Source organism: Lycium ferocissimum, chromosome 6 (genome assembly GCF_029784015.1).
Source record: "Lycium ferocissimum isolate CSIRO_LF1 chromosome 6, AGI_CSIRO_Lferr_CH_V1, whole genome shotgun sequence".
Lineage (NCBI taxonomy): Eukaryota > Viridiplantae > Streptophyta > Magnoliopsida > Solanales > Solanaceae > Lycium > Lycium ferocissimum.
Window position 1 is genome coordinate 13,208,816 of NC_081347.1, and position 23,209 is coordinate 13,232,024.

At 39.8% G+C, this 23,209-nt stretch overlaps 1 protein-coding gene across 4 annotated transcripts; it reads right to left on the minus strand.

Moving 5' to 3' along the window:
* Positions 1-81: 81 nt before the first annotated feature.
* On the minus strand, positions 82-22,932 carry LOC132059367 (protein SENSITIVITY TO RED LIGHT REDUCED 1-like). Of its 4 annotated transcripts, none has more exons than XM_059451959.1 (5): positions 22,793-22,932; positions 21,100-22,200; positions 1,474-2,298; positions 1,315-1,375; positions 82-930 (listed from the first exon to the last, which is right to left on the minus strand). In XM_059451959.1, the coding sequence occupies exons 3-4, from the start codon at positions 2,191-2,193 to the stop codon at positions 1,373-1,375; spliced, it is 723 nt and encodes a 240-aa protein (XP_059307942.1). In that variant the 5' UTR covers positions 2,194-2,298; positions 21,100-22,200; positions 22,793-22,932; the 3' UTR covers positions 82-930; positions 1,315-1,372. The 4 variants fall into 4 exon arrangements, with proteins under 4 accessions (XP_059307942.1, XP_059307943.1, XP_059307944.1 ...); XM_059451960.1 differs by having other exon boundaries at positions 21,100-22,188; positions 22,793-22,928; XM_059451961.1 differs by lacking the exons at positions 21,100-22,200; positions 22,793-22,932 and adding an exon at positions 3,656-3,692.
* Positions 22,933-23,209: the final 277 nt, after the last annotated feature.

The window sequence follows — 23,209 nt, forward strand, 5'->3', positions numbered from 1 at the left end:
ACGTATTTTCCATTGTTGGGCTGAAAACTTTAGTTTAAATAGTATAATATTGTCAAATTAAATAGACAAAGACCACTAAACACATTCAATGAACATTAACATAGATCAAGAAAATTGCTTCTGTTTGCACAAATTAGATAACATATAAGGCTTGCCTTTGCCTTCAGAATGCATTTGTTTTTCTCTTCCTTTTTCCTTTTCCAATTGTTGCATTCATCATCATTTGACAAACAAAAAGACCTGGTAATGAGAAGTCGGAAAGATACAGAAGTGTCTGCTCTGTGATCCATGTCTGCATCAGTCTGCTGCAACATCACTTGCCACGAAATGCAACTTGCGTGTGAAACTTAGTCGAACCTAGAAAGCTTCAACCCTACCCCATGAGTCGAAATCAGAGCTATCTATTCATGATTGTGACGTTCATCTCTCAGAGCAAAGTCTCTAGCAGCTTCATTGGCTTCTTCATACACATGGTAAATTGCACAAGTTATACGTTCCAGCAAGTCAAAAATTTCTTTCAACTTGTACATGGCTATTTCATATGGCTCAGGGTTACCATTAACATATTGGACAAGTATAACATTATCGGACTCCACAATCAACTTCTGTGCATTCGGCTTTCCTTCCATGCATCTGACTAACCCATTCTTCAAGGCCTCTAGTCCAACAACCACACTGTCTTCAACATCAATGGTACCACTATACCTACCTAAACACATTCCAGTTTCATCCTGGAAGATGCCACTATATCGTCCTAGCTGATCACCTTCTGCACCGATCCCATAAATGTTTAGCTTAATCCAACCTAGAGGAGGAGGAACAGAGTTGCATCTTAAACGACGAGGCCCGCGATATTCACCAAGAATCTGCGCAAATTCCTCTCTAGACATATCGCTCCGCATATCTTCCAAAAATGCTTCTTCAAGATCCCTGCAACACGAAAGTTAAAAGTTACATCTTTAGGGATGAATTACACCTTACCTTTCTATTATTCCTTTAACTCATCTCTATCACTACATAGCTACCCGTAAGCAAATAACTGCAAAGTACTTTGCATAATCCAACCAAGAAAATCTAGATTCTCCAACTAAAACTTAAATCATTCGCATGTGTAAAGCACATCTTATCACGAGGGAAAATAAAGGAAATAATCATACACAGTGAGAAGTAAAGGGGTAATGACTTAACGATCTGCTAAGTTGAAACACCTTTGTTTCCAGGAATCAACAATTGACAGAGTGAGCTAGCTCTGCATAAGAGAACTGTATTCAATAATAAATGGAAAGTTTGGTATCTAGTCTCACATCTAATTACCTTTGCCAATCCAACCAAGGTCGATCTCCGTCTTCTCTTTCATGTTCTGTGATCTTAGTCACTGAATCAACAAAATAAAAACATCTGGTCAGTGCAAGTGTTGTGAGAGCAACCAATAAATTCTCCAACTTGAATCAAGATTACAAGGAAATTCAGTACCAGGGAGTGATGCTTCCATGTCCATATTGGGACCCACGTCAAAGAAATGCCAAGCAAATCTTGAAAATACATAATATAGATCTCCTCATGGCTAACTTTTATGTCAATCTGTGTAGTGAAGGGGAGAATTCTCTCTAGGCGTTGCAGTGTTTCTCCATCCCGATTACATGTTGAAATAGAGGACGCCAAACAGCGTAATGAGTTTGTCAATAGGAAAATCTGGTTAATCCAAGATGAAGACCAGTTCGCACCCAACAGATTTCCGATAAGATAACTATTAGGAACAGGCATATAGAACATTGTTGGTCTTCGAACTTGCCTCTTACAATTTTCATTAATGGTCAAAACCTCAACACCCAGTTTTCTGAAAACTAGCATATCAGCTGGAGACATTACAGGATCGTATACTTCTATATTGTCAATCCAATTGGGAAAATCTCTTTTTAGTAGGAGAACTACAGCAAGCTGAAACTGTGCATGAAAATCAGATTCCATGCTTCCCAAAGCATAGATTACCACCTGAACATGTGAATGAGAGCCTAAAAGGCGAAACAAATGTTGTTGAAAAGTTTCATTCCGTTCGAGATCCAAGCGCATTCCAGCATACAATTTAGAGTTCTCAACATTCTTCATCATCAGTTCAATCTCTTTAAGCAGCCTTTCTGCCTCATCTTGTATGTGAAAATAAACATTGGACTCCATATTCTCACCGCAATACATCTTTGCACCCCAAGTCCAGCTTGATGTTGGCCTCGAGCAATTAAAACACTATTGAAACAGCTAACAATGCAGCCACTCTCTTGTGTTTTGGAGTTTAATATAAACCTGTATGTAGAAAAGAATATTACTCCAAATCGTTAAGAGTATGCTTCCAGCACATTAAATGCTGCATGTTTGAAGCCACGTAGATATTTCAAGAAGCAACTCAGTTGAAATGAACATGCCCCTCTCTTTCTTTAACCCATAATATAGTCAAAAACCAAGTTCTTCTAAACTCAATTTCTTCTATTTAGATGTGTCTACAAATTCACAAAAGAACCTTGTACTAATGCGAATCTAATGCAAAGGAAAAACATGGAATTTTTCTTTTAGGATTTTCCTTTCTGTCTAAAGTATTACGGAGTCTGTAATTCAGCTGGATACTTTTACTAATTAACAAGCAATTCAGCCGCAGAAAAAGAGTTTCTCTACAATAAAGAATTTCTTCTTACACTATAATAAGGATATGTAAGAAGTGGCCTTATTTGGCATGTGCCAGTTTACTTGGTCACAAGTGTTTCTTGGAGCAAAAGTTTGGTGATGTAGAGGAGAAAACTTTGGTAATTTCCCTTTCCTTTTTTACCCAACTTGGAGGCCAAGTTTTGTCCCTATAAAGGAGGGCACTTCTCCAACACACCAATTTGAAAAAGAACAATTAGTTGAGTTTGTTTTCTTCTTTATAGAGAGTTGTGTTGGAAAACCCTTGTGTGAACCCTTTCTCTTGGGATTTTTGGATATTAGTGTATTCTAATTTTGTACTTTCTTTTCTGTTGTGTACTATCCGTTGGTGTTAGTAAATTTGCTACTCTTTTGGTTGTGGATGTAGGTCAAGTTGACCGACCCATGTTAAATCTTTATCTCCTATTATCCTTGTTATTTTCTTTAATTGACTGCTTTGTCTAATTCGCACTATCCCGGACACCCGATCCTAACAAGATATACATAATGCTTTGACCTTCCTACAAGTAAATTGTAGGCGTCTATTTTGAAGAATATTTTTAGTCCCGAAACTTGGGTTACAGAATTTTCCCGCTAAGGGGCTACTAGTATCAAATGACAAATATATGAAAAAACGAACTACTAAACAGAGGTGAGTATAGGGTGATGGAAACACACAAGGTAATGGTAGATCCCTCAGTCGAATTCAAATAGTCACTATTTTGAATGCAATTTAACGGAATCCTCATAGAACATATACGATTTAACTTTACAATAAATTTGGATATATAGTCTAAGTTTTTTGAAAAATACATATTTAGAAACTATATAAAAAATACCATAAATCACAATAATTAATAATCTAAAATATTCAAACACTCTGTTGTTTGACTATCCAAAAATGAAAAGTGTTACATAAATTGAGACCGGAAACAGAGTGAGTAGTAAAAACAAGAAATATGAGAGTAAAAGAGGAGATAATCACCGGAAGTGTGGCGATTGAAGTAATCACTTTCTATAACTGATATTTGGCACAAATATCATGTTTCGTGTCACTTTACATCTTACTCTTACGACTTTTGTCGCTTAATCTGTGATGAATTCGTCGTATTTGAACTTATGTCGTCGTATTTCATGTGTATAGGTACAGAGACGACAAATGATGGAAAATTGGGCTTAAGTGAGCAACTTTGGAGCATACGACGAGTAGACGAGATGACGAGTCAAAGACCGATGAACTAAAAGGAAAGAAACTGATCAGAAGGCCCTGCTTTTCTTCCGCATCGCGTGAAGAAAGCGGACACAAAACCAGGCATCAGAGACACGGCTTGAACCCTCAGAACATTGCGCGATCCTTCTGCATCGCGGAAGGAAAGCGGAACTCTGCGCGGGTCTCCCGATTCGACTAGGATTTGGTTTCCTTATTTTTTATTTTTACCCGAGGCTATATATAGACGTTTTATTTTGCTGAGAACGTGTGCTGGAATTTATTCAAGGATTTGTAAGCCACCGTTCTCTTTTTCTCTCTCTAGGTTTCTTTTATTTTTCTTCTTTTTCAACCCTAGGTTATTCATGAAGTCTTTTGTCTATGAACGAATCATGAGTAGCTAAACTTCTAAATTCTAGGGTTGTGGCAAAAGACTTGAAAGTTGATTTGATGACAATTATTATCTATTGATTTTTCATATTTTGGGTTGCTTATTTATTCTTGATCTTAATTGTTTGATTATCTGGCCAATAGTTAGACACTATACGTAGTGCGGGAATTGGACTTGAGAAAGGGAATTCACGTACGTAATAAGAATAAATAGAGTTTGTTCGATTTAATCGATTTGCTACTGAGGATAGAGATATACCCTTTAGCCCTACTTAGTTGAATACGGAGAAATAAATGCGTTCTTGTTACCTCTGATGACCATAGAGATATAGGCGTTATAGTAACATCTACAGGCTTGTGAGTAGTTCGAGAGAATATCACAAAATATAATTAACCGTCAACTAGTAACCCGGGGAAATAATATAGGTGAAATTGTCCGAAGATCAACTGGATTGTCGAAAGCCATAACCCTAGATCTTTCTCTCATCTGATAATTCTTACAATTTTTGTCAAGATATTCCCAGTCACAAAAACACCCATCATAAATTGTTTACTTTTCAATTTTAGTTTAGTTCAACAACTATCTTGATTTTCACTTTCTTGAATAATTTCATCCGAATTTGAATTAGCTTAACAATAGAATCTAAGTCTCTGTGGGATCGATATCTGGACTTAACAGTCTATATTACTTGTACGACCACATATACTTGCGTGTGCGTTTGGGAGCAACAAGTTTTTGGCGCCGTTGCCGGGGACTTAGAAAAATTTACTATTTTTCTAATTTGAGTTTGTTTTTCTATTCAAGTCTTTACTTTTTCGTTGTTCTACTTGTGTCACTTCAGGCTTCTCTGGTTTATGCCAAGCACTCGAAGTTCGGGAAAACCGTTAGTCGATCTTGATCACGAAATCGAAAGAACTTTTCACCGACAAAGAAGAATGGCTAACGAAGCAGCAAGACTCGCTCTTGAACAGGCAGAAAGGGATAGAGCCAGAGACGGCGATGAACAGGGTGCAAGAGCACAAGAACAACGAATTCTTCTTTCCAGTTATGCTAGGCCTAGTCTGGCAACTATTGCTAAGGCTATTGTTAGGCCTGAAATCACTGAAAATTTTGAGCTAAAAGAAGGAACGATGCGGTTGGTGCAACATACGTGCCAAGATATACGGGTAAGTCTAGTGAAGACCCGCATAAGCACTTGATGCAGTTTGTGGAATTGAGCGAGAATTTCCAATATAGAGATGTTCCCGATGACTATGTGAAGCTGTCCTTATTTCCGTTCTCACTGATTGGCGAAGTGAGGGAATGGTTGACTAATCTACCTGCAGGTTCTATCACTTCTTGGGAGATATTATCCAATAAGTTCATTGACAGGTTCTTCTCACCCAAGAAAACAAAGGAGCTGCGAGGAAGAATTGCTAACTTCACCCAGAGAGATTCTGAATCTCTACCACACGCTTGGGAGAGATACAAGGGCTATCTACGAGATTTCCCCCATCACATGCAGCCAAAAGAGATCATTGGCAACTATTTTGTAGAAGGACTTAACCATGAATCAAGGGCCCTATTGAATGCTTCAGCTCAAGGGCAGATCTTAAACAAAACATATGAAGAAATGGAAGATCTCCTTGAGATGATGTCCGACACTCAACATTTGTTCAACATTAGTACATAAATCTCACAACTTTAGAACTAGTAAATTTTATAACTTTAGAACTAGCCCTTTTAACTAATCATAAGTCCGATCGGTTAACCGTCTTTAACGGATCTTAAAGGGTGCCTAATACCTTCCCTTTAGATTAATAGAACCCTTACCTAGAATCATTTGGTTTCGTAGATTTTAAAAAATAAAAATCAACTTTAGATAATTATTTTAATTAACTTTAGGTGCCCTAATTCACCATAAATAATTAGGTGGCGACTCCCTTAACTATAATTAACCCCGAAATTACCGGGATGTTGTAAACTATTTTGACCCCGGTTAAAATAGGGTATAACAATGTGCGCGATCCACCCGCGATGCAGACTGATCGCGTGAACTTCTGCAGTGACCCGTGATCCTTCCGCGATGCGGACGGATCGCGCGGGTCGACCCGGTTTGTAAAATTTTTTTTTCTTAAGTTATATCCGTGCACTCCCTCCCCTTCACTTCCCTTCATAAACCGTTTTCATCTCTCAAAACCCTTCCCTCTCACCCGAAAATTCCCCCTCCCATTCCCTCTCTAACAAACACAAAATCAAGTTGATCACATCCATCCTTCATTAAAATCACAAGGTAAGTGGGTTCACCCTCTACTCTTTTTTTTTCGTTTCCCCCTTTCCCCTTGATGTTGATGTTTGTCATTGTAAAGTATGATCATGGGTTTGGGCGAATTTTGGGCGGGGATTGGTATTGGTTGTGTAGTAGGAGTGCATATGGCTAGAATGTGATTCCCTTTGCACAAGGGAGGGTTTCCAAACCCACCATTGTTGTCAAAAGTGAAGGGATGATTTTATGCCCACAAGGTGTTCGACAAAAGTCCTAAACGAAGTTTGTGTGGAAATTGTGAAGTCTTGAGTAGCAATGAAGCACTAACCAAGCATAGGAACCCTTGTGCACCACTTCTCACCATAAATTTCAAAATTGTGAGGGCGAATGGGCGAGTTGTGATTTTTTCACCCCAAGCCCTACAACATGGAATAACTTACTTAGTTTTTTTTTTCTCTGTTTTCCTTGTCATGTAGGAGTAGTTAACTTCTTTGATTTTGGTTTTCATAATGTAGTTTGACGTAAGTGTGGGGTGACCCCCCCCCCCCCCCTAATTAAAAAAAAAAATTGTTTGCTTAGGGTCGAGGCCCGAAGACAATCGACAGGGACCACGCATTCTAGACTCAAGTACATGTCATATGGTTAAGTGTGGGGTTGTGCCACGACTGCCTTTTGTTACTGACCTGTACTCTTGGTTGGTAATGCGTTGTTTTGCAGGCACGATGGTTCACGCTAAGTCCAAAGGCAAAGCTGTCGCCTCCTCCTCCCAAGGCACAAAAAGAGGACGAGCACAAAATCCGTCCAAAGCAACCAAAGGGCAAACATCCGGGAAGGGCAAGCATCCCGCGGTCATCATTCCTCCGGTGTCTAGGAGGACGCCCCAACCCCATCTCTCTGGGGACGGGGAAGCATGGTATGCAGGTTTTGATACCTCAAAGGGCTACAATCATGAGCGGGCAATCAGTCGAGCCCCTTTGAAGAAAAATTTTCGGGATATCTACAACCGCATCGTCGCCATGGGCTGGACGTCTGTGTTTGACCAACCGGGGCCCGTGAACATTGATCTGGTCATGGAGCTGTACGCCAGCATGCCAAGCCGTAGGACCCCCGATTCTGTCTTTGTTCGATAAAATTGGGTGCCGTTGACGACTTCGACGTTGTGCGGAGCACTTGGAGTCCCGGATGTACCCATTGACCCATTGCTAGAATTCATCAGAAGGCCCGATTATAAAGCTATCCGGGAAACTCTTTGTGGAGCCAACTCCAGAGCTCAATGGGCACGATACTCAGGACCTCTTCGGAAGTCGGAGCATGAGCATGAGCAACTTCGTAGGAAGCCCGAGTTTGGTTGCGCCTTTTAAACGCCGTAATTATGCCACTCGACCACTTCTCCGAGGTCCCGAGGAGAGAGTGTGCATAGTGTACTTTTTGATGACCGGGCAAGCAGGTGAACATTGGGTATTGGATGATGCGGAGATGCGACGAGTGCGGGCGGGCAAGTCAAAGAGGCTGAGTTATGGCAACACTCTCACGACCTACTTAATGAGGCTCGACGATGAGTTGGCCTATGCTACTGATAGAGTGCTTGAGGCGCCCACGGACTCACTCGACATCTCAAATGTCATGGCCCCAGCGAGTGCATCCGGACACCATTTGACTCCGGCTGAGGAAAGATCCGCCCAATCCACAGTGCTAGCCCAACTGTACTCGGGGATGATGATTGCAAGTGAACATTTCAATGTTGATCTTACCAGGGTGTTTATTCAGAACCCCCACACCCCACATTCTCGGGCACTTGTGGGTGAGATATCTCAGCTGCCTGCGGATGAGGATGAAAACTCGATTGATCGAGTCTTGGCTGCATTTGAAGAAGGAGAGGAGGGAGAGTCGCTTCTGCAAGGCGATGACAACGAAGAAGAAGAGGACGCCGAGCCAGATGATGGCAAGGGCAATGAGGAGGACTCTTTGCGACGAGGACGACTAGGCCCTAGTGGGCCCCAGGGAGTATTTCTTTCCTTACTTACGCTTGGTTTGTTTTCAAATAACATGCATTGAGGGCATTGCATGATTTTAAGTGTGGGGTGGGAAAATACGTCCCTGGTTTGTAACAACATGTTTTGAGGTTGCGGATGATGATTAGTATGCCTTAGGATTTTTTTTTTAGGAGTTTTGCGGCTTAGTGTCGAGAAAAAAAAAATAGAAAACTTGAAAAAAATTCAAAAAGATTTTATTTTCCTTATTTTTCTCCGATAACTTCTTTTAGTAGGCATTCATCATCCACCCCCTTTGGTTTTCTTATGTCCTCGGTTCTTTCCCGGGGGGGCCTTTGAACCGGGCGTAGGTAGATTTTTCTTTTTTTAGTCATAGAAAGGGCTTTTCCTGATGATGGGTGGATGACAACCTGCTTGAGGGAAAATTAGTCCTTAGGATAGGTGTATTCAAATGCTAGGTGCACGGATTAGGTGAAGTATCGGCATATGAGTGATCTTGCAATTTTTTTGTGAAAGCATGCCTTGAAATTGTATCATTTTTCTTGAAAGCACTTGAAAATGGTTTTTGTAACTCGTATGACCCACTTGGCACTGTTGTTTTCCATTGTTATTTGATTCGAGGGACAACCGGATCCCTCTTGCATTGATTATGTGCCATGTGTGAGTAAGATTTTGCATTTGAATCCATGTTTGGTATTGACGTCTAGAACTTGCCCTGTGTGTTCACAAAGCGAAATGAAGTTCAGTTGAGCCTAGAAAATGATAGAGGTGTTTCTTTGATTAGTCACTAAAAATTAAAAAAAAAAAAAAAATTATCCCACCAACTTGCAAATAGCACCCTAGTTAACCCTTTTGAGCCTTTAGCCTTTTCTTTGATAGCAGTTAATTAGCCTTTACCCCTTCGTTCTATAAAACTTGATTTTTGATCCAAATACTCTATGAGCACTTTAATCATTTACATGTATAACGAGAGTTGGGATGTGAAATAAAGAGGGGAAATGGTTGTTAATTGTAATCTAGGAAGACAATGGGAGCACCGAATGAAAAGAACTAATTCACTCGTTAGTTGGGAATTCCAAAAAAAAAAAAAAAAAACAAGACAGAGAAAAAAAAAATGTAGCGAAAAAGTTTCCTGTCTAACTTGTGTGACTTTTAAAGAATGGTGCTTAAACAAAGAAAATGGGTGAATTGGGAGAAATTTAAAGGTTGGTTGGTGTTGAATAAGGGCTAATGAAGAAATTGTGCGAGAATGGTAAAAGTATATGTATTAAAGTGCTTAGGGAGGTTAGTCACTATTATCCAGATAATTCCTACCCGTCCCTCAGCCTACATTACAACCCTCGAAGTCCTACTTGACTCTAGGTTCATCTTACTTGTATTAGTGGAGTGGTTACACTACGGGCAAGCCTATGGTATGTCGTACTTTACATGTGATATTCTTTGTGAGAGTGAGCGTACTTAAAGATGTTATGTCCATTGATTCAAACATATGTGATTCTTGAGAGATATGGACTACTTTATTTTGGCGAGGGCACATGATTAGCAATAGAGTGGTGAAGCGGCGATTCCTTGATCATAAGGTTGCTTACATGCTTTAACGTGGTGTCGTTGGGTCAATTGGTAAAAATTGAAGTGTTTGTTAGGAAGGTGGTCTTTGGTGCTGAAAATGAGGTTTTAAATCTTTGGCATGGCTTTCGCAAATTGGCTTACTGTTTTGGTTTTGAAAATTTTCTTTTGAAATAGCCATACTAGCCGAATCCCGTTGCAGACCTGTTTGAATGAATTGGGCTAGAGTGTGGTCTGGTGTTGGGTTGTGTTTGCTCGAGGGCGAGCAAGGTCTAAGTGGGGGGTGGTGATATTTGGCACAAATATCATGTTTCGTGTCACTTTACATCTTACTCTTACGACTTTTGTTGCTTAATCTGTGATGAATTCGTCGTATTTGAACTTATGTCGTCGTATTTCATGTGTATAGGTACAGAGACGACAAATGATAGAAAATTGGGCTTAAGTGGGCAACTTTGAAGCATACGACGAGTAGACGAGATGACGAGTCAAAGACCGATGAACTAAAAGGAAAGAAACTGATCAGAAGGCCCTGCTTTTCTTCCGCATCGCGTGAAGAAAGCGGACACAAAACCAGGCATCAGAGACACGCGATCCTTCCGCATCGCGGAAGGAAAGCTTGAACCCTCAGAACATTGCGCGATCCTTCCGCATCGCGGAAGGAAAGCGGAACTCTGCGCGGGTCTCCCGATTCGACTAGGATTTGGTTTCCTTATTTTTTATTTTTACCTTAGGCTATATATAGACGTTTTATTTTGCTGAGAACGTGTGCTGGAATTTATTCAAGGATTTGTAAGCCACCGTTCTCTTTTTCTCTCTCTAGGTTTCTTTTATTTTTCTTCTTTTTCAACCCTAGGTTATTCATGAAGTCTTTTGTCCTTGAACGAATCATGAGTAGCTAAACTTCTAAATTCTAGGGTTGTGGCGAAAGACTTGAAAGTTGATTTGATGACAATTATTATCTATTGATTTTCCATATTTTAGGTTGCTTATTTATTCTTGATCTTAATTGTTTGATTATCTGGCCAATAGTTAGACACTATCTGTGGTGCGGGAATTGGACTTGAGAAAGGGAATTCACGTACGTAATAAGAATAAATAGAGTTTGTTCGATTTAATCGATTTGCTACTGAGGATAGAGATATACCCTTTTAGCCCTACTAGTTGAATACGGAGAAATAAATGCGTTCTTGTTACCTCTGATGACCATAGAGATATAGGCGTTATAGTAACATCTACAGGCTTGTGAGTAGTTCGAGAGAATATCACAAAATATAATTAACCCGTCAACTAGCAACCCAGGAAATAATATAGGTGAAATTATCCGAAGATCAACTGGATTGTCGAAAGCCATAACCCTAGATCTTTCTCTCATCTGATAATTCTTACAATCTTTGTCAAGATATTCCCAGTCACAAAAACACCCATCACAAATTGTTTACTTTTCAATTTTAGTTTAGTTCAACAACTATCTTGATTTTCACTTTCTTGAATAATTTCATCCGAATTTGAATTAGCTTAACGGTAGAATCTAAGTCTCTGTGGGATCGATATCTGGACTTAACAGTCTATATTACTTGTACTACCGCGTATACTTGCGTGTGCGTTTGGGAGCAACACTGACCACATCCACCAAAACCGTAGTCATATGAATCTAAGCTAAGTCTTCAATTCAATGACAACTTTTGGAATTGTAGTTGTTGTCCTCTTCCACAAAACTCAAATCAAACAAAATCTGTACTAAAAAAGAACTCCAAAAAAGAAAAAATTCGTAGGGGGTGGGTATAGAGAGCTCTATCGGGAAAGAAGAAGTTCAACTTATATATCGACTCCGCCTGAGAAAGAGAGCAAGGCGTCCAGTAGGGTAGGCGGCCAGTGGCAAGTGTTGTAAAAATACGCGCTAAAGAAGTACTCCCTCTATCCAAATATATTACCCATCTTTTCTTTTTAATCTGTTCTACAAAAATATCCCTTTCATATATTTAAAAATAATTTAATTTTATGAGATGATTTATAGTCACATAAATATTTTAGATTTATTTTAGACCACACATTTCAAAAGCCTTCATTTATTTCTTAAACTTTGTGCCAAATCAAAAGAAGACAATCTTTTTAGGACGGAGGGAGTAAAAGATGCATAAAATCTAACTTTTCATTTTTAATTGCTAAATTCTAAGATTAATCATGCTTTGTGTGTGTGTGTCTATATAATATTCTTTGTCATAAATAGGTCTTAAAGCATTAAAATATTTGGTCAAAATCTCTAAACCTATTATTGGTAATATTAGAGATTCTATTTCTACATCTTTGTTTACATATGAATTGAATATGAAGAAAAATAAGTTGGTTGAACAAGATTTGAGTGGTAAAATCGTACCCATCATGGATGAACAACGAAGCTTTTGATTTTTATTTTTCTGTGGGTCGGACGGCTTTGGTTAAAACAATTTAAATGGGTGAGTAGATTTTAATTGAAAAAAGCATGTCATGTAGGTACTTTTATGTAGGGACATGAGGATTTAACGGATGAAGGGTAAATAAGGCTTGAAAGTTAGATGAAGGGTAAATATGCCTGAAAATTGGATGACAATGACAAATATGTCCAGAAATTATAACGAAGGGAAAATAAAATTTTTTTTAGAGTAAATAAAACGCGCTAAAGACCACCGAACAAGTCCATAACAGATATTTGATTGGATATAAAGTTTTAAGAAATATAAAAAGACTGTTGACACATAAATAAGTTTATATATAGTATTAAAATATTCTTCTTCAGCCCCAGCAGGTAGAGGTAGGGGAAGGGGTCAAGCATCTGCTCCCGGCGGTAACCAGAATCGTATTTATGCACTTGCAGGACGGCAGGATCTTGAGTCGTCTCCAGATGTTGTGACAGGTATTGTATTGTTCTTACGACGTCTATGCATTGATCGACCCGGGTTCCACGCTATCTTATATCACACCTTATATTGCCGATAAATTCGGCATAAAGCCGAATCTCGTCCAAGCCTTTCTTAGTTTCTACTCCGGTCTAGGAACCCGTTATTGCAAGACGAATTTATCGTAAGTGTATGGTTATGATATGTGGTCTTAAAACAATTCAATCGATCTAGTGGAGTTAGATATGGTAGACTTTGACAACGCTTATCATGGGAATGGATTGGCTAGCCTCTTGCTATGCCAATGTGGAATGTTGGTCTAAAACTGTGAAATTTCAGTTTCCGGGCGAACCAGTTCTTAAATGGATGGGCAATACCCCAGCACCAAGGGGTAGATTCATTTCCTACCTTAAGGCGTGAAAAATGATTTCCAAAGGTTATATTTATCATTTGGTTCGAGTTTGGAGCACAGAAGCTGAACCGCCAACTTTGCAATCCGTTCCTGTAGTTAACGAATTTCAGGATGTATTCCCCGATGAATTACCAGGCCTCCCTCCCGAAAGGGAAATTGAATTTGCGATTGATGTGTCCGGACACTCAACCCATCTCTATTCCTCTTTATCATATGTCCCCCGCCGAGTTGCAAGAATTGAAGGTGCAATTGTAGGATTTGTTAGACAAGGGCTTCATTAGGCCCAGTACTTCTCCGTGGGGAGCACCGGTATTATTTGTGCGCAAAAAGGATGGTTCACTAAGAATGTGTATTGACTACCGACAGTTGAATAAGGTGACTATCAAGAACAAATATCCATTGCCTAGAATTGATGATTTGTTTGACCAGCTACAGGGTGCTAAATGCTTCTCGAAGATTGACTTAAGGTCAAGGTATCATCAGCTACGTGTAAAAGGGGAAGACATTCGAAGAATGCCTTTTGAACGAGATATGGGCATTTTGAATTTTTAGTTATGTCCGGATTGACGAATGCTCCTGCTGCATTTATGGCGCTAATGAATACCGTATTCCGACCCTTCTTGGATATTTTCGTTATTGTATTCATTGATGATATCTTGGTATATTCTCGTTCGGAGAGGGAACATGCTGATCACCTCCGAAAGGTATTGCAAACATTGCGAGATCAAAGGCTGTATGCCAAATTTTCCAAATGTGAATTTTGGCTAACGTCAGTGGCTTTTCTAGGCCATATTGTGTCCGACGAAGGTATCAAAGTTGATGATCGGAAGATTGAAGCCGTTAAGAATTGGCCCCGACCAACAACCGCTTCGGAAGTCCGAAGTTTCTTAGGTCTTGCTGGATATTATCGAAGATTTGTAGAGGGATTTTCTTCTATAGCAGCTCCTCTTACAAAATTAACTCGGCGGGGGCCAAGTTTCAATGGTCAGAAGCCTGCGAGCGGAGTTTCCAGAAATTGAAAGACAAGTTGATATCTGCTCCTGTCCTCACCCTTCTAGAGGGCACCGAGGGTTACACTGTATACTGTGATGCGTCACGCACCGGCCTGGGATGTGTGTTGATGCAAAATGGTAAGGTGATTGCTTATGCCTCCCGACAACTACGAAACATGAAAATTATCCAACCCATGATCTGTAGCCGCCGGTGAGGATTCACGCGCTAAAGATATGGCGACATTATTTATATGGAGTTCATGTCGATATCTATACGACCATAAAAGCCTTCAAGATATATTTAGGCAAAAGGAATTGAATTTGAGGCAACGAAGATGGCTCGAATTGCTAAAGGATTACGATCGCCGAGATTTATATCACCCCGGCAAGGCTAACATTGAAATTACGCCCTAAGTCGTAAATCAATGGGAAGCCTATTGCAAAAGCCCAAACGTAAAAATTGAAGCGACTAGAGAACTTCATCGCTTAGCAAATTTGGGAGTTCGCTTACTAGATTCGGAAGACACCGGAATTGCTTTACGTAATATATCCCAATCGACTCTTGCCTCTACGTAAAGACCCAAAGAGATGACGACTCAGCTTTAGTTAATATTATGAGGGGAGCGCAAAGAAAATCGGATCTCGGCCTTCGAACTCGGATTCAAATGGGTTTCTCAAACATCGAGGTCGGTTGTGAGTTCCAAATGTAACTGGGCTTCGGGACAGGATCATGTCAGAATTTCATTACTCCCGGTATTCAATTCATCCCGAATCCACCAAGATGTATCATGACCTCGGCGGCTTTTACTGGTGGAATGATATGAAGAAAGATATTGCTAACTTTGTAGCTCAATGCCCTACTTGCCAACAAAAGATCGAACATCGAAACCCAAAGTGGCTTGTTACAAGAAATGGAGATCCCAACATACGGAAGCTGGAGGTGATTAATATGGATTTTGTCTGGATTACCCCGTTCTCGCCGTAAATCTTCGATTCTATTTGGGTGATTGTTGATAGGTTAACGAAATCAGCTCATTTCTTGCCGCAAGAACCACCTATCTTCGAAGACTATGCTAGCTATATCTTAAGGAGATTGTGCGCCTTCATGGCATTCCGTCAATTATTTCCGTACGTAGGCGCACAAACTTACGGCAAAGTTCTGGAAATCTTTTCAGAAAGTCTTGGTACTCGAGTAAATCTTAGTACGGCTTTCCATCCGATGTATCGACGGGCAAGCCGTGGCCGGACTATTCAAACCCTAGAAGATATGTTACGAGCTGGGGTACCGGATTTCAAGGAAGTTGGGATGATCATTTGCCTTTGATAGAGTTTGCTTATAACAATAGTTATCATGCCGTATCAAAATGGCTCCGTATGAAGCTCTATATGGTAGAAGTGTAGATCCCCGCCGGTTGGTTTGAAGTCGGAGAAGCAAACTTATTTGGGCCGACCTTGTTCATCGTGCTATTGAAAAGGTAAAGCTTATTCTAGAACGATTGCGTACGGCTAGTCGTCGAAATCCTATGCGGATGTACGGCGACGAGAATTAGAATTTCAAGTAGGTGAACGGGTGTTTCGAAGATATCACCTGAAAGGCGTGATGCGGTTTGGTAAGAAAGTGAAACTTAGTCCCCGATATATCGGACCTTATAAGATCATCCGAAAGATAGGACGGGTGGCTTATGAATTGGAGCTACGTGAGTTACAAGCGGTTCATCCGGCTTTTCCATGTGTCCATGCTTAGGAAGTGTATCGGGAGACCCATCCGTAATCGTTTTTGTCGATGATATACAAGTTACGAAAAATCTGACATATGAGGAAGAGCCAATTGCTATTCTCGATAGACAAGTTCGTAGACTCCGAAATAAAGACGTGGCTTCAGTGAAGGTTCTATGGAGGAGTAAAGATAGGGAAGAGATGACATGGGAAGCCGAAGGTAAATGAGGTCCAAGTATCCCTATTTATTCCCCATCACAGATGATACTACTCCGAAAGAATTTTTGCAAGGTTCAGTTGCATCCGCAAGTCACTTACAAGGTAAGAATTATATTTGAATTCCCCCTCAAGAGTCAATAAGATGAGGAATATTATTCTAATCATTGTATGGCTGCGTGTCATTAATTACGGTATCATGTAGGACTTGTGATTAGGACTTGTGACATGTATGAGAGATACTTTATTAACGTCCCGTGGAAACATTATTAACCCTCGAGTACTCCAACATTCGAGGACGAATGTTTTAAAAAGGGGGGGAGGATGTTACACCTCATAGTTGTGTACGAGAAATCTATTGGCCAGTAGTTGGTTAAGTCTGGACGTGGCGCATTCATCTCATGGTTACGAGGGTTTGAATTCATATAATAATCTATGGAAGGCTCGGGGACCAAGCAAATCAAGGAAATTAAGTTGTCGAAAAATTTGAAACAAGATTTTGAGTCAACTTTGGAGGGGCATAACTCCATGTGTGTTAGGAGTTTTAAGGTGTTTCAAAATCCTAGAATGAAGTTCGTTGAGTCTAGATTATAATGCAACAAACCTCTCGTCGATAGGAGATCGGAGTAGAGAATTATAGACGTTACAAACGGAGCTGGTAAAGTAAAACGAGGCGCTACGATCTTGCTACGTCATGCGCAGCTGCGTTGATGCCGCCTCGACCCTCATATAAAGGGTTAAAACCCCATTTTTTTCATCCAAAACTTCGAAAAATTTCCAGAAAATTCAGATTCCAAAAAGAGCTCTCAAATACTACGTAAAAGTGAGGATCTTGAGCAAAATTCAAGCTCCGGAGTACTAATCGAAGAGCTGGGACAACTTGTAGTCGCGATTATCATATCGTTTTGGTCTTAGAGTTAGTGAGAATTAAAGTGATTATTGAAGATTTTGCCACTTTAGTAGATATAAGGTATGAATCCCTGAATTTCTTCCTTTATTAACCTTGATCAAGGAATATTTGTAAGAATAAAGGTCATAATTTGTTGTGTTGAGGTTGTTGGCTTATGGATGAAGTTGAAGAGAAATTTTTATGAAAATATATGTAATTGTCTTGTGGAATGTTGAGGATGTTGTTGTTAATGTTGTTGGTATTGTTTGGAAGTTGTTTTGGTATTTGGAGGAAGCATATGATATAGGGGAAATGCTGCCCAAATTTTCGTAACCTAAATTTAGTCTTCCATAATTAGTATTTATGAGTTGATGGAAAGACGATGAAAATATGATTAACGATATATTTCTCGATATATACATAGGCTCGGGTGAAGGGCAAGCCTCGATATAAGGAATTCTTTAAGTGGTGGCTCGACGGATAAGGTATGTAAGGTTTCCGTTTCCCTCTTCCTTTGGCACGAATCCAATTAGTACATAAACACGAGCGTCCCATAACAATTCCATTTCATTCTTATGCTTTGTATTTGAAATCTTAAGGCGTTGTCGTTTGATTGGTGTTAAGACATTAGTTCACTCGTCGTCATCGATTAATCCTTTGGACTCGATATGAATTCCATAAATTATTCGGGGGTTAACGACCTTATGTCACCCCGAAAGTCCAAGAATCAGATCCTTGATTTCTCACTCAAAACTAGCCTCAGAACGTTGCTGCGGAAGGAAAACAGAGTTCTGCGCAGAAAGCTTCAGGACATTGCGCTTTCCTTCCGCATCGCGGAAGAAAAGAGTAGCCTTCGTAACCTTGCGCGCCGACGGAAGGAAAGCGGAACTCTGCGCAGTTCCTTTTTTTTTCAGTTCAGTCCAATAATGGCATATATGTATATATAAATGTATTGCACTATTTTTTACTACCGTGCGCGCGCTATAATCGGCCGGCATGGCGCGTAGACGCGCACACCACGCCTTTGCGCCGGGCATGTTATGATATTGCTCCGTGACGCGGAGGCCCGGACGCTGGCTAATGATGATAACACCGAGCCTTAATGGCCGGGCATGATTTTACATATATGACACCGAGCCTTATGGCCGGGCATGGATACTATCTATTACATACGGATATGTTTATACAGATATGGGCATACAAATGATTTTATCATGCATTGCATTTTTGTGTCATTTCCAGATGTTCTGTTTTCTTTTGCTTATATTAATGTCACATTTCATCTTAATTATGTTGTTACCTCCTGCCTTACATACTCAGTACTTTTATCCGTACTGACGTCCCATTTCACGGGACGCTGCATTTCGTCTTCGAACCGACGGTATTTATCGAGAGCAACCCCGTAGGGACCCTCGGATCCCCGGCGGTGCCCGGCAAGTTGCCCTACTCCGGCTTGCTTTCTTTTGGGTACTTTCTGTTAGTTTAATATATGTATATAAGTATGCTCTTAGAGGCTCATGGACATTGTGGGATATGTAATTATTATGTGTGGCCTTGTCGGCCTTGTTTTGGCTTCTTGATATGTTTCTTATAGCCTCGTCGGCTTAATGATATACTTTTGTGTGCCGACCCACGGTCACTTACGTACATGTGTGTTGGATTATTAAGTATTTTTCTATGTTACCTTTCCTTTCCACAGCAAATATTCTTTGAGTTCGGCACGTGAAGTCCAAGTAACGGTTAAGTCGGGTGACTTCGGCCTACGGGTCGGAGCTGTCATACTCTACCTGGGTGTGACATGTGGGATGCTAAACATTACTAGGTCAACCCTATCAGGAAAGGGGATCAGTTCATACATTGCCACGTAAAAGGAATTACAAGATATATTGAAGTGGTACTTACTGTTGTATATGGTTACAAAATCTTGGAGCAGACAAGATCTTCATGGGAGAATCTGCTAGATTTTTGGCAAGGGCATTACACAACATTGACTCATTTCTGGTGACTTTAATGCAGTATTATATCCTGATGATAGACTCTTAGGAAACCTGATTGCTTATGGTGAAATCCAAGATTTTGCTAACTGTATGCAACACTTATCCCTATCTGAGTTGCCATGGAAGGGTGAATACTACACGTGGTCCAATAAGCAACAAGGTGAGGACAGGGTATGGAGTACAATTGATAGAGCTATTGGTAATTATGAGTGTATGATGACTTTGGGTCATGTAGAGACCAATTATGGATTGCCTTCTATTTCAGACCATACTCCTATGATATTATCTCTGTATCCAAATTAGTGGAGTGGTAAAGTTCCATTTAGATTCATTTAGATTCTTTAATGTTTGGGCAGATCATCCTAATTTCCTGACCATGGTCAAGGTTCAATGGAACCGAACCAATATAGACTGGAAAATGCAAAAAATTGGCTGAAACTGAAGGCTCTCCAACCTCAATTAAAACAGTTGAATAACAATGAATTCAAAGGGATAAGTCACAAGATAGTACTAGCAAGGGTAAAGCTAACTGATATTCAAAAGAAGATTGCAGCTTCATGCTCTGATTCTTTACTGGAGCTTGAGAAGATCTTACCGCAAAATTTAATTATTTCAAAAATCCTAGCGAACAGACTCCAGAAATTTATGACTTCTATCATTAGTGAGGCCCAGGCTAGTTTTATTCCAGGGAGGAAGCTTGGTGATAATATCATCCTGGCCCATGAACTAGTATAGTGCTATACTAGGAAACACATACCAACATGATGTATGCTCAAAGTTGATCTCCAAAAGGCATATGACTCTGTCGAATGGATATATTTGCGCCAAGTAATGGTAGAGATTGTTTTTCCAAACAGAATTCTAACCTGGATTTTTGAATGTATAAGAACAAGAACTTCACTGTTTTGATTAATGGGGAAACTACCAAACCCTTTGATGCTGCTAAAGGTTTGAGACAAGGGGACCCTATGTTCCCCTTTCTCTTTGCTATAGCCATGGAATATCTTAGTAGAAGCATGACTGGTTTGAAGGATAATCCTGGTTTTATTTTTCATCCAGATATGAAAAACTTGGGATCACACATATTAGTTTTGCTGATGATCTCATTCTTTTCACAAAAGGTGATCTCCAATCAGTTCAAGCTCTGTACAGATGTTTCTTGGATTTCGCAAAGGCTTCTAGTTTGCAAGCTAACTTGGGTAAAAGTGCTGTGTATTTTGGTGGTATCCCTCAAGCTACTCAAGATGCTATGCTTCATCATCTAGGCATGGGGCTTGGTGAATTACCTTTCAAATACCTTGGATCCCTCTGTCAACTAAGAAAGTCACAATTATGCAATGGAAACCTATTATTGATAGAATTATTACTAAAGTATCATCATGGACTGCAAAGAAACTCTTCTATGCTGGAAGAGTCCAAGTGGTTCAAACTGTGTTTGTTGGGATTCAAGCATTGTGGGCTCAGATAAACATTATCCCTGCAAAGGTGTTGAAACTGATTGATGGCTACTGTAGGAGCTATATATGGTCTGGAGCAAATGAGATTACCTAGAAATCCTTAATAACATGAGCTAGAGTCTGCCTCCCTAAAGCTTCAGGTGGTCTTAACTTAATTAATCTTCAGCTATGGAACCAAGTAGCAAAGACATGTTGGAACTTATCAAATAAGAATGATAGATTATGGATCAAATGGATCCATGCCTATTACATTAAAGAAAGGGTACTGGTGGACATGGTCATTCCACCCCAAGCTTGTTGGATGGTGAGGACAATCTTAGCTGCTAGAGACACATTGACACAAATTCAAATAAATTCTACACTTGGAAAGAGTGTGATTAGATAGATCTATATGCAGCTACTTAGAGATAATGAGAAGATGCCTTTGAAATTCTTGATGTTCAAAAATTCTGCAAGGCCAAAATCTGTGTTTACCGTATGGATACATCTTCATGGACGACTTCTCACTACTGATCGACTGCTAAGTTGGGGCCTCAAAGTCGAACCAAAATGTGTTTTCTGTGGCTAGATTGATAAAACAAAAGAGCACCCATTCATTGCCTGCACTTTCACAAAACATCTATGGTCAATGATCTTTACATGGTTACACAAAACAAGACAGAACTAGGATCATTATGTGGAGTGGGCTATCTCTTCGACAAAGGGTAAATCTCAAAGTGCCACCATCTTCAAACATGTCTTTGCTGAAGTTATTCATGCAATTTGGAATGAAAAGAATCTGCGGATCTTTGAAAAGAGGTATAAAGACGGAGAGTGTCTTGCTAGAGAAGCTGCCTATGTTTGTAATGTTAGGTGTCCCTCTGGCTGTTGACTTTTGCTACATAGCTTAGCTTTTGACACAAGACTAGATTTGTATAGAAAAGTTAAGAGTAGCTTTGAGTTTTATTGGCTAGTAGGCTGTAATAGGATAGCTAGCAAAGTATATTGCTAAGCTATGATTTTGTAATTCTTGCATTGGTGATTAATATACAAGATTAGTTACAAAAAAAAAGGGGTCAATATTGTTGTTAAACTATACGAAATAAATCACTTTTGTCCTTCGTTAAATTTTGGTATAAAAATGTCACCACTGTTAATTTTTTGGACCGCTCTTGCCTCTTTAAACTAACTGTGCTTCACCTCATATTTGACTGTATTAAACAAAGAAATTTGCTGAGATGGAGCTCCAAGCTCATACAAATCCCCTCATCATTAATTTCTTATACCAGTGGATTTTCCCCCGTGTTCTCCTTCCTTACAAGAGCCACAACAAAAAAAGAAGCTCAATCTCCTTAATAAACTCACGGATAAAGAATCCACCTTAAGCACATATTTTTCCCTCAATCCCGTTGTTGGAAATATTAACAATATCAATTAGGAAATGGAATAAAAGGATAGAATCAACTTATCATATTAAATCGTTGCATCGTGGTAAGCTACTGCCTTGAAAGCGAATTTAGCACGACTCCGGTGCAAATCGTTAAGACCGGTGATTTTCCAAGGTTCCACAGCACTCCCAAACACCTGCAATGGTGGCTGGAAGTTTGAAGTTTGCTCAAACAATAGCCCAAAATAATTTATGAAGAAGAGAGGAAGAAAATGGTTTTTTTTATGTCAACAATTCATTAAGAAGAGTGGTTATATGGCCAAAAAATCTGAAAGGTCAAAAAAGGACTTAATGACCATTAACCTGACCATTTAAACAAGCCAATAAATCAACCATTAAAAGAGAATTGAAGAGTCAGTTACAAACATGAAATAATGAATCATTACATAAAATAAAGTCACACTGAATGTGTAATGAACCCACCTGCTATAGTGGATGGGCCCAGACGCAGTAATCGTCCTATACAATTGCCCAAATACTTGGACAATTACGTGGTCCCTAATCCTAAGAAAGAGTAGCACGTTGTTCCTATACAAATCCAAAGAAGTTAGAATGTTAGGCTCATGTATGAACTTGGTTATTTTTCTTTTTTTCTTAATAACTAGTCTGGAACCTCTCCCCTTCTTGTTTTTCTTGTTATTTTTGCTACTGTTTCTTGCAATTTCAGCAACCTTTATTTAGCTAAGTTTTAATTATTCAGTGTAATAGTTGTTCTTGTATTCAATCAAAGTCAATTCATACCATTTTGGTGCTCTCGTTGACCCTTCCCCACCAATGGGTGACGGCGTTCACAATACTCGTCTGAAAACTTTGGATGAGGCCATGAAACTGGTTCACGAGCAACTGGCTACTCACACCACGAATTTTGAAACCATTAATGCCACACTTCAATGTCAACAGTCTCTTTTTCAAGACATCCTAACACAGCTTACCCAGATCCAGCAACAGTCTCCCACTCATACACTATCTCCTCCGGTAACGAGTCCTTCTCAACCTTTTCCAAGTCAGTCGTCTAACGCCCCTCCTAATCCTGTTTTGCGACCTTCTCCTACAAACCAGTTACACACCCATGCCATTTCACAAAATACCCTCCAGTTTGCCCAAAATCAACTTGGCCCTTTTCGTCGTGACAAACCAGCGTCTATTAACCTACCAAAG

Coding starts and splice junctions, on each gene's coding strand:
- LOC132059367 (XM_059451959.1), bottom strand. CDS start 2,193: ATGTATTGCGGTGAGAATATGGAGTCCAATGTTTATTTTCACATACAA.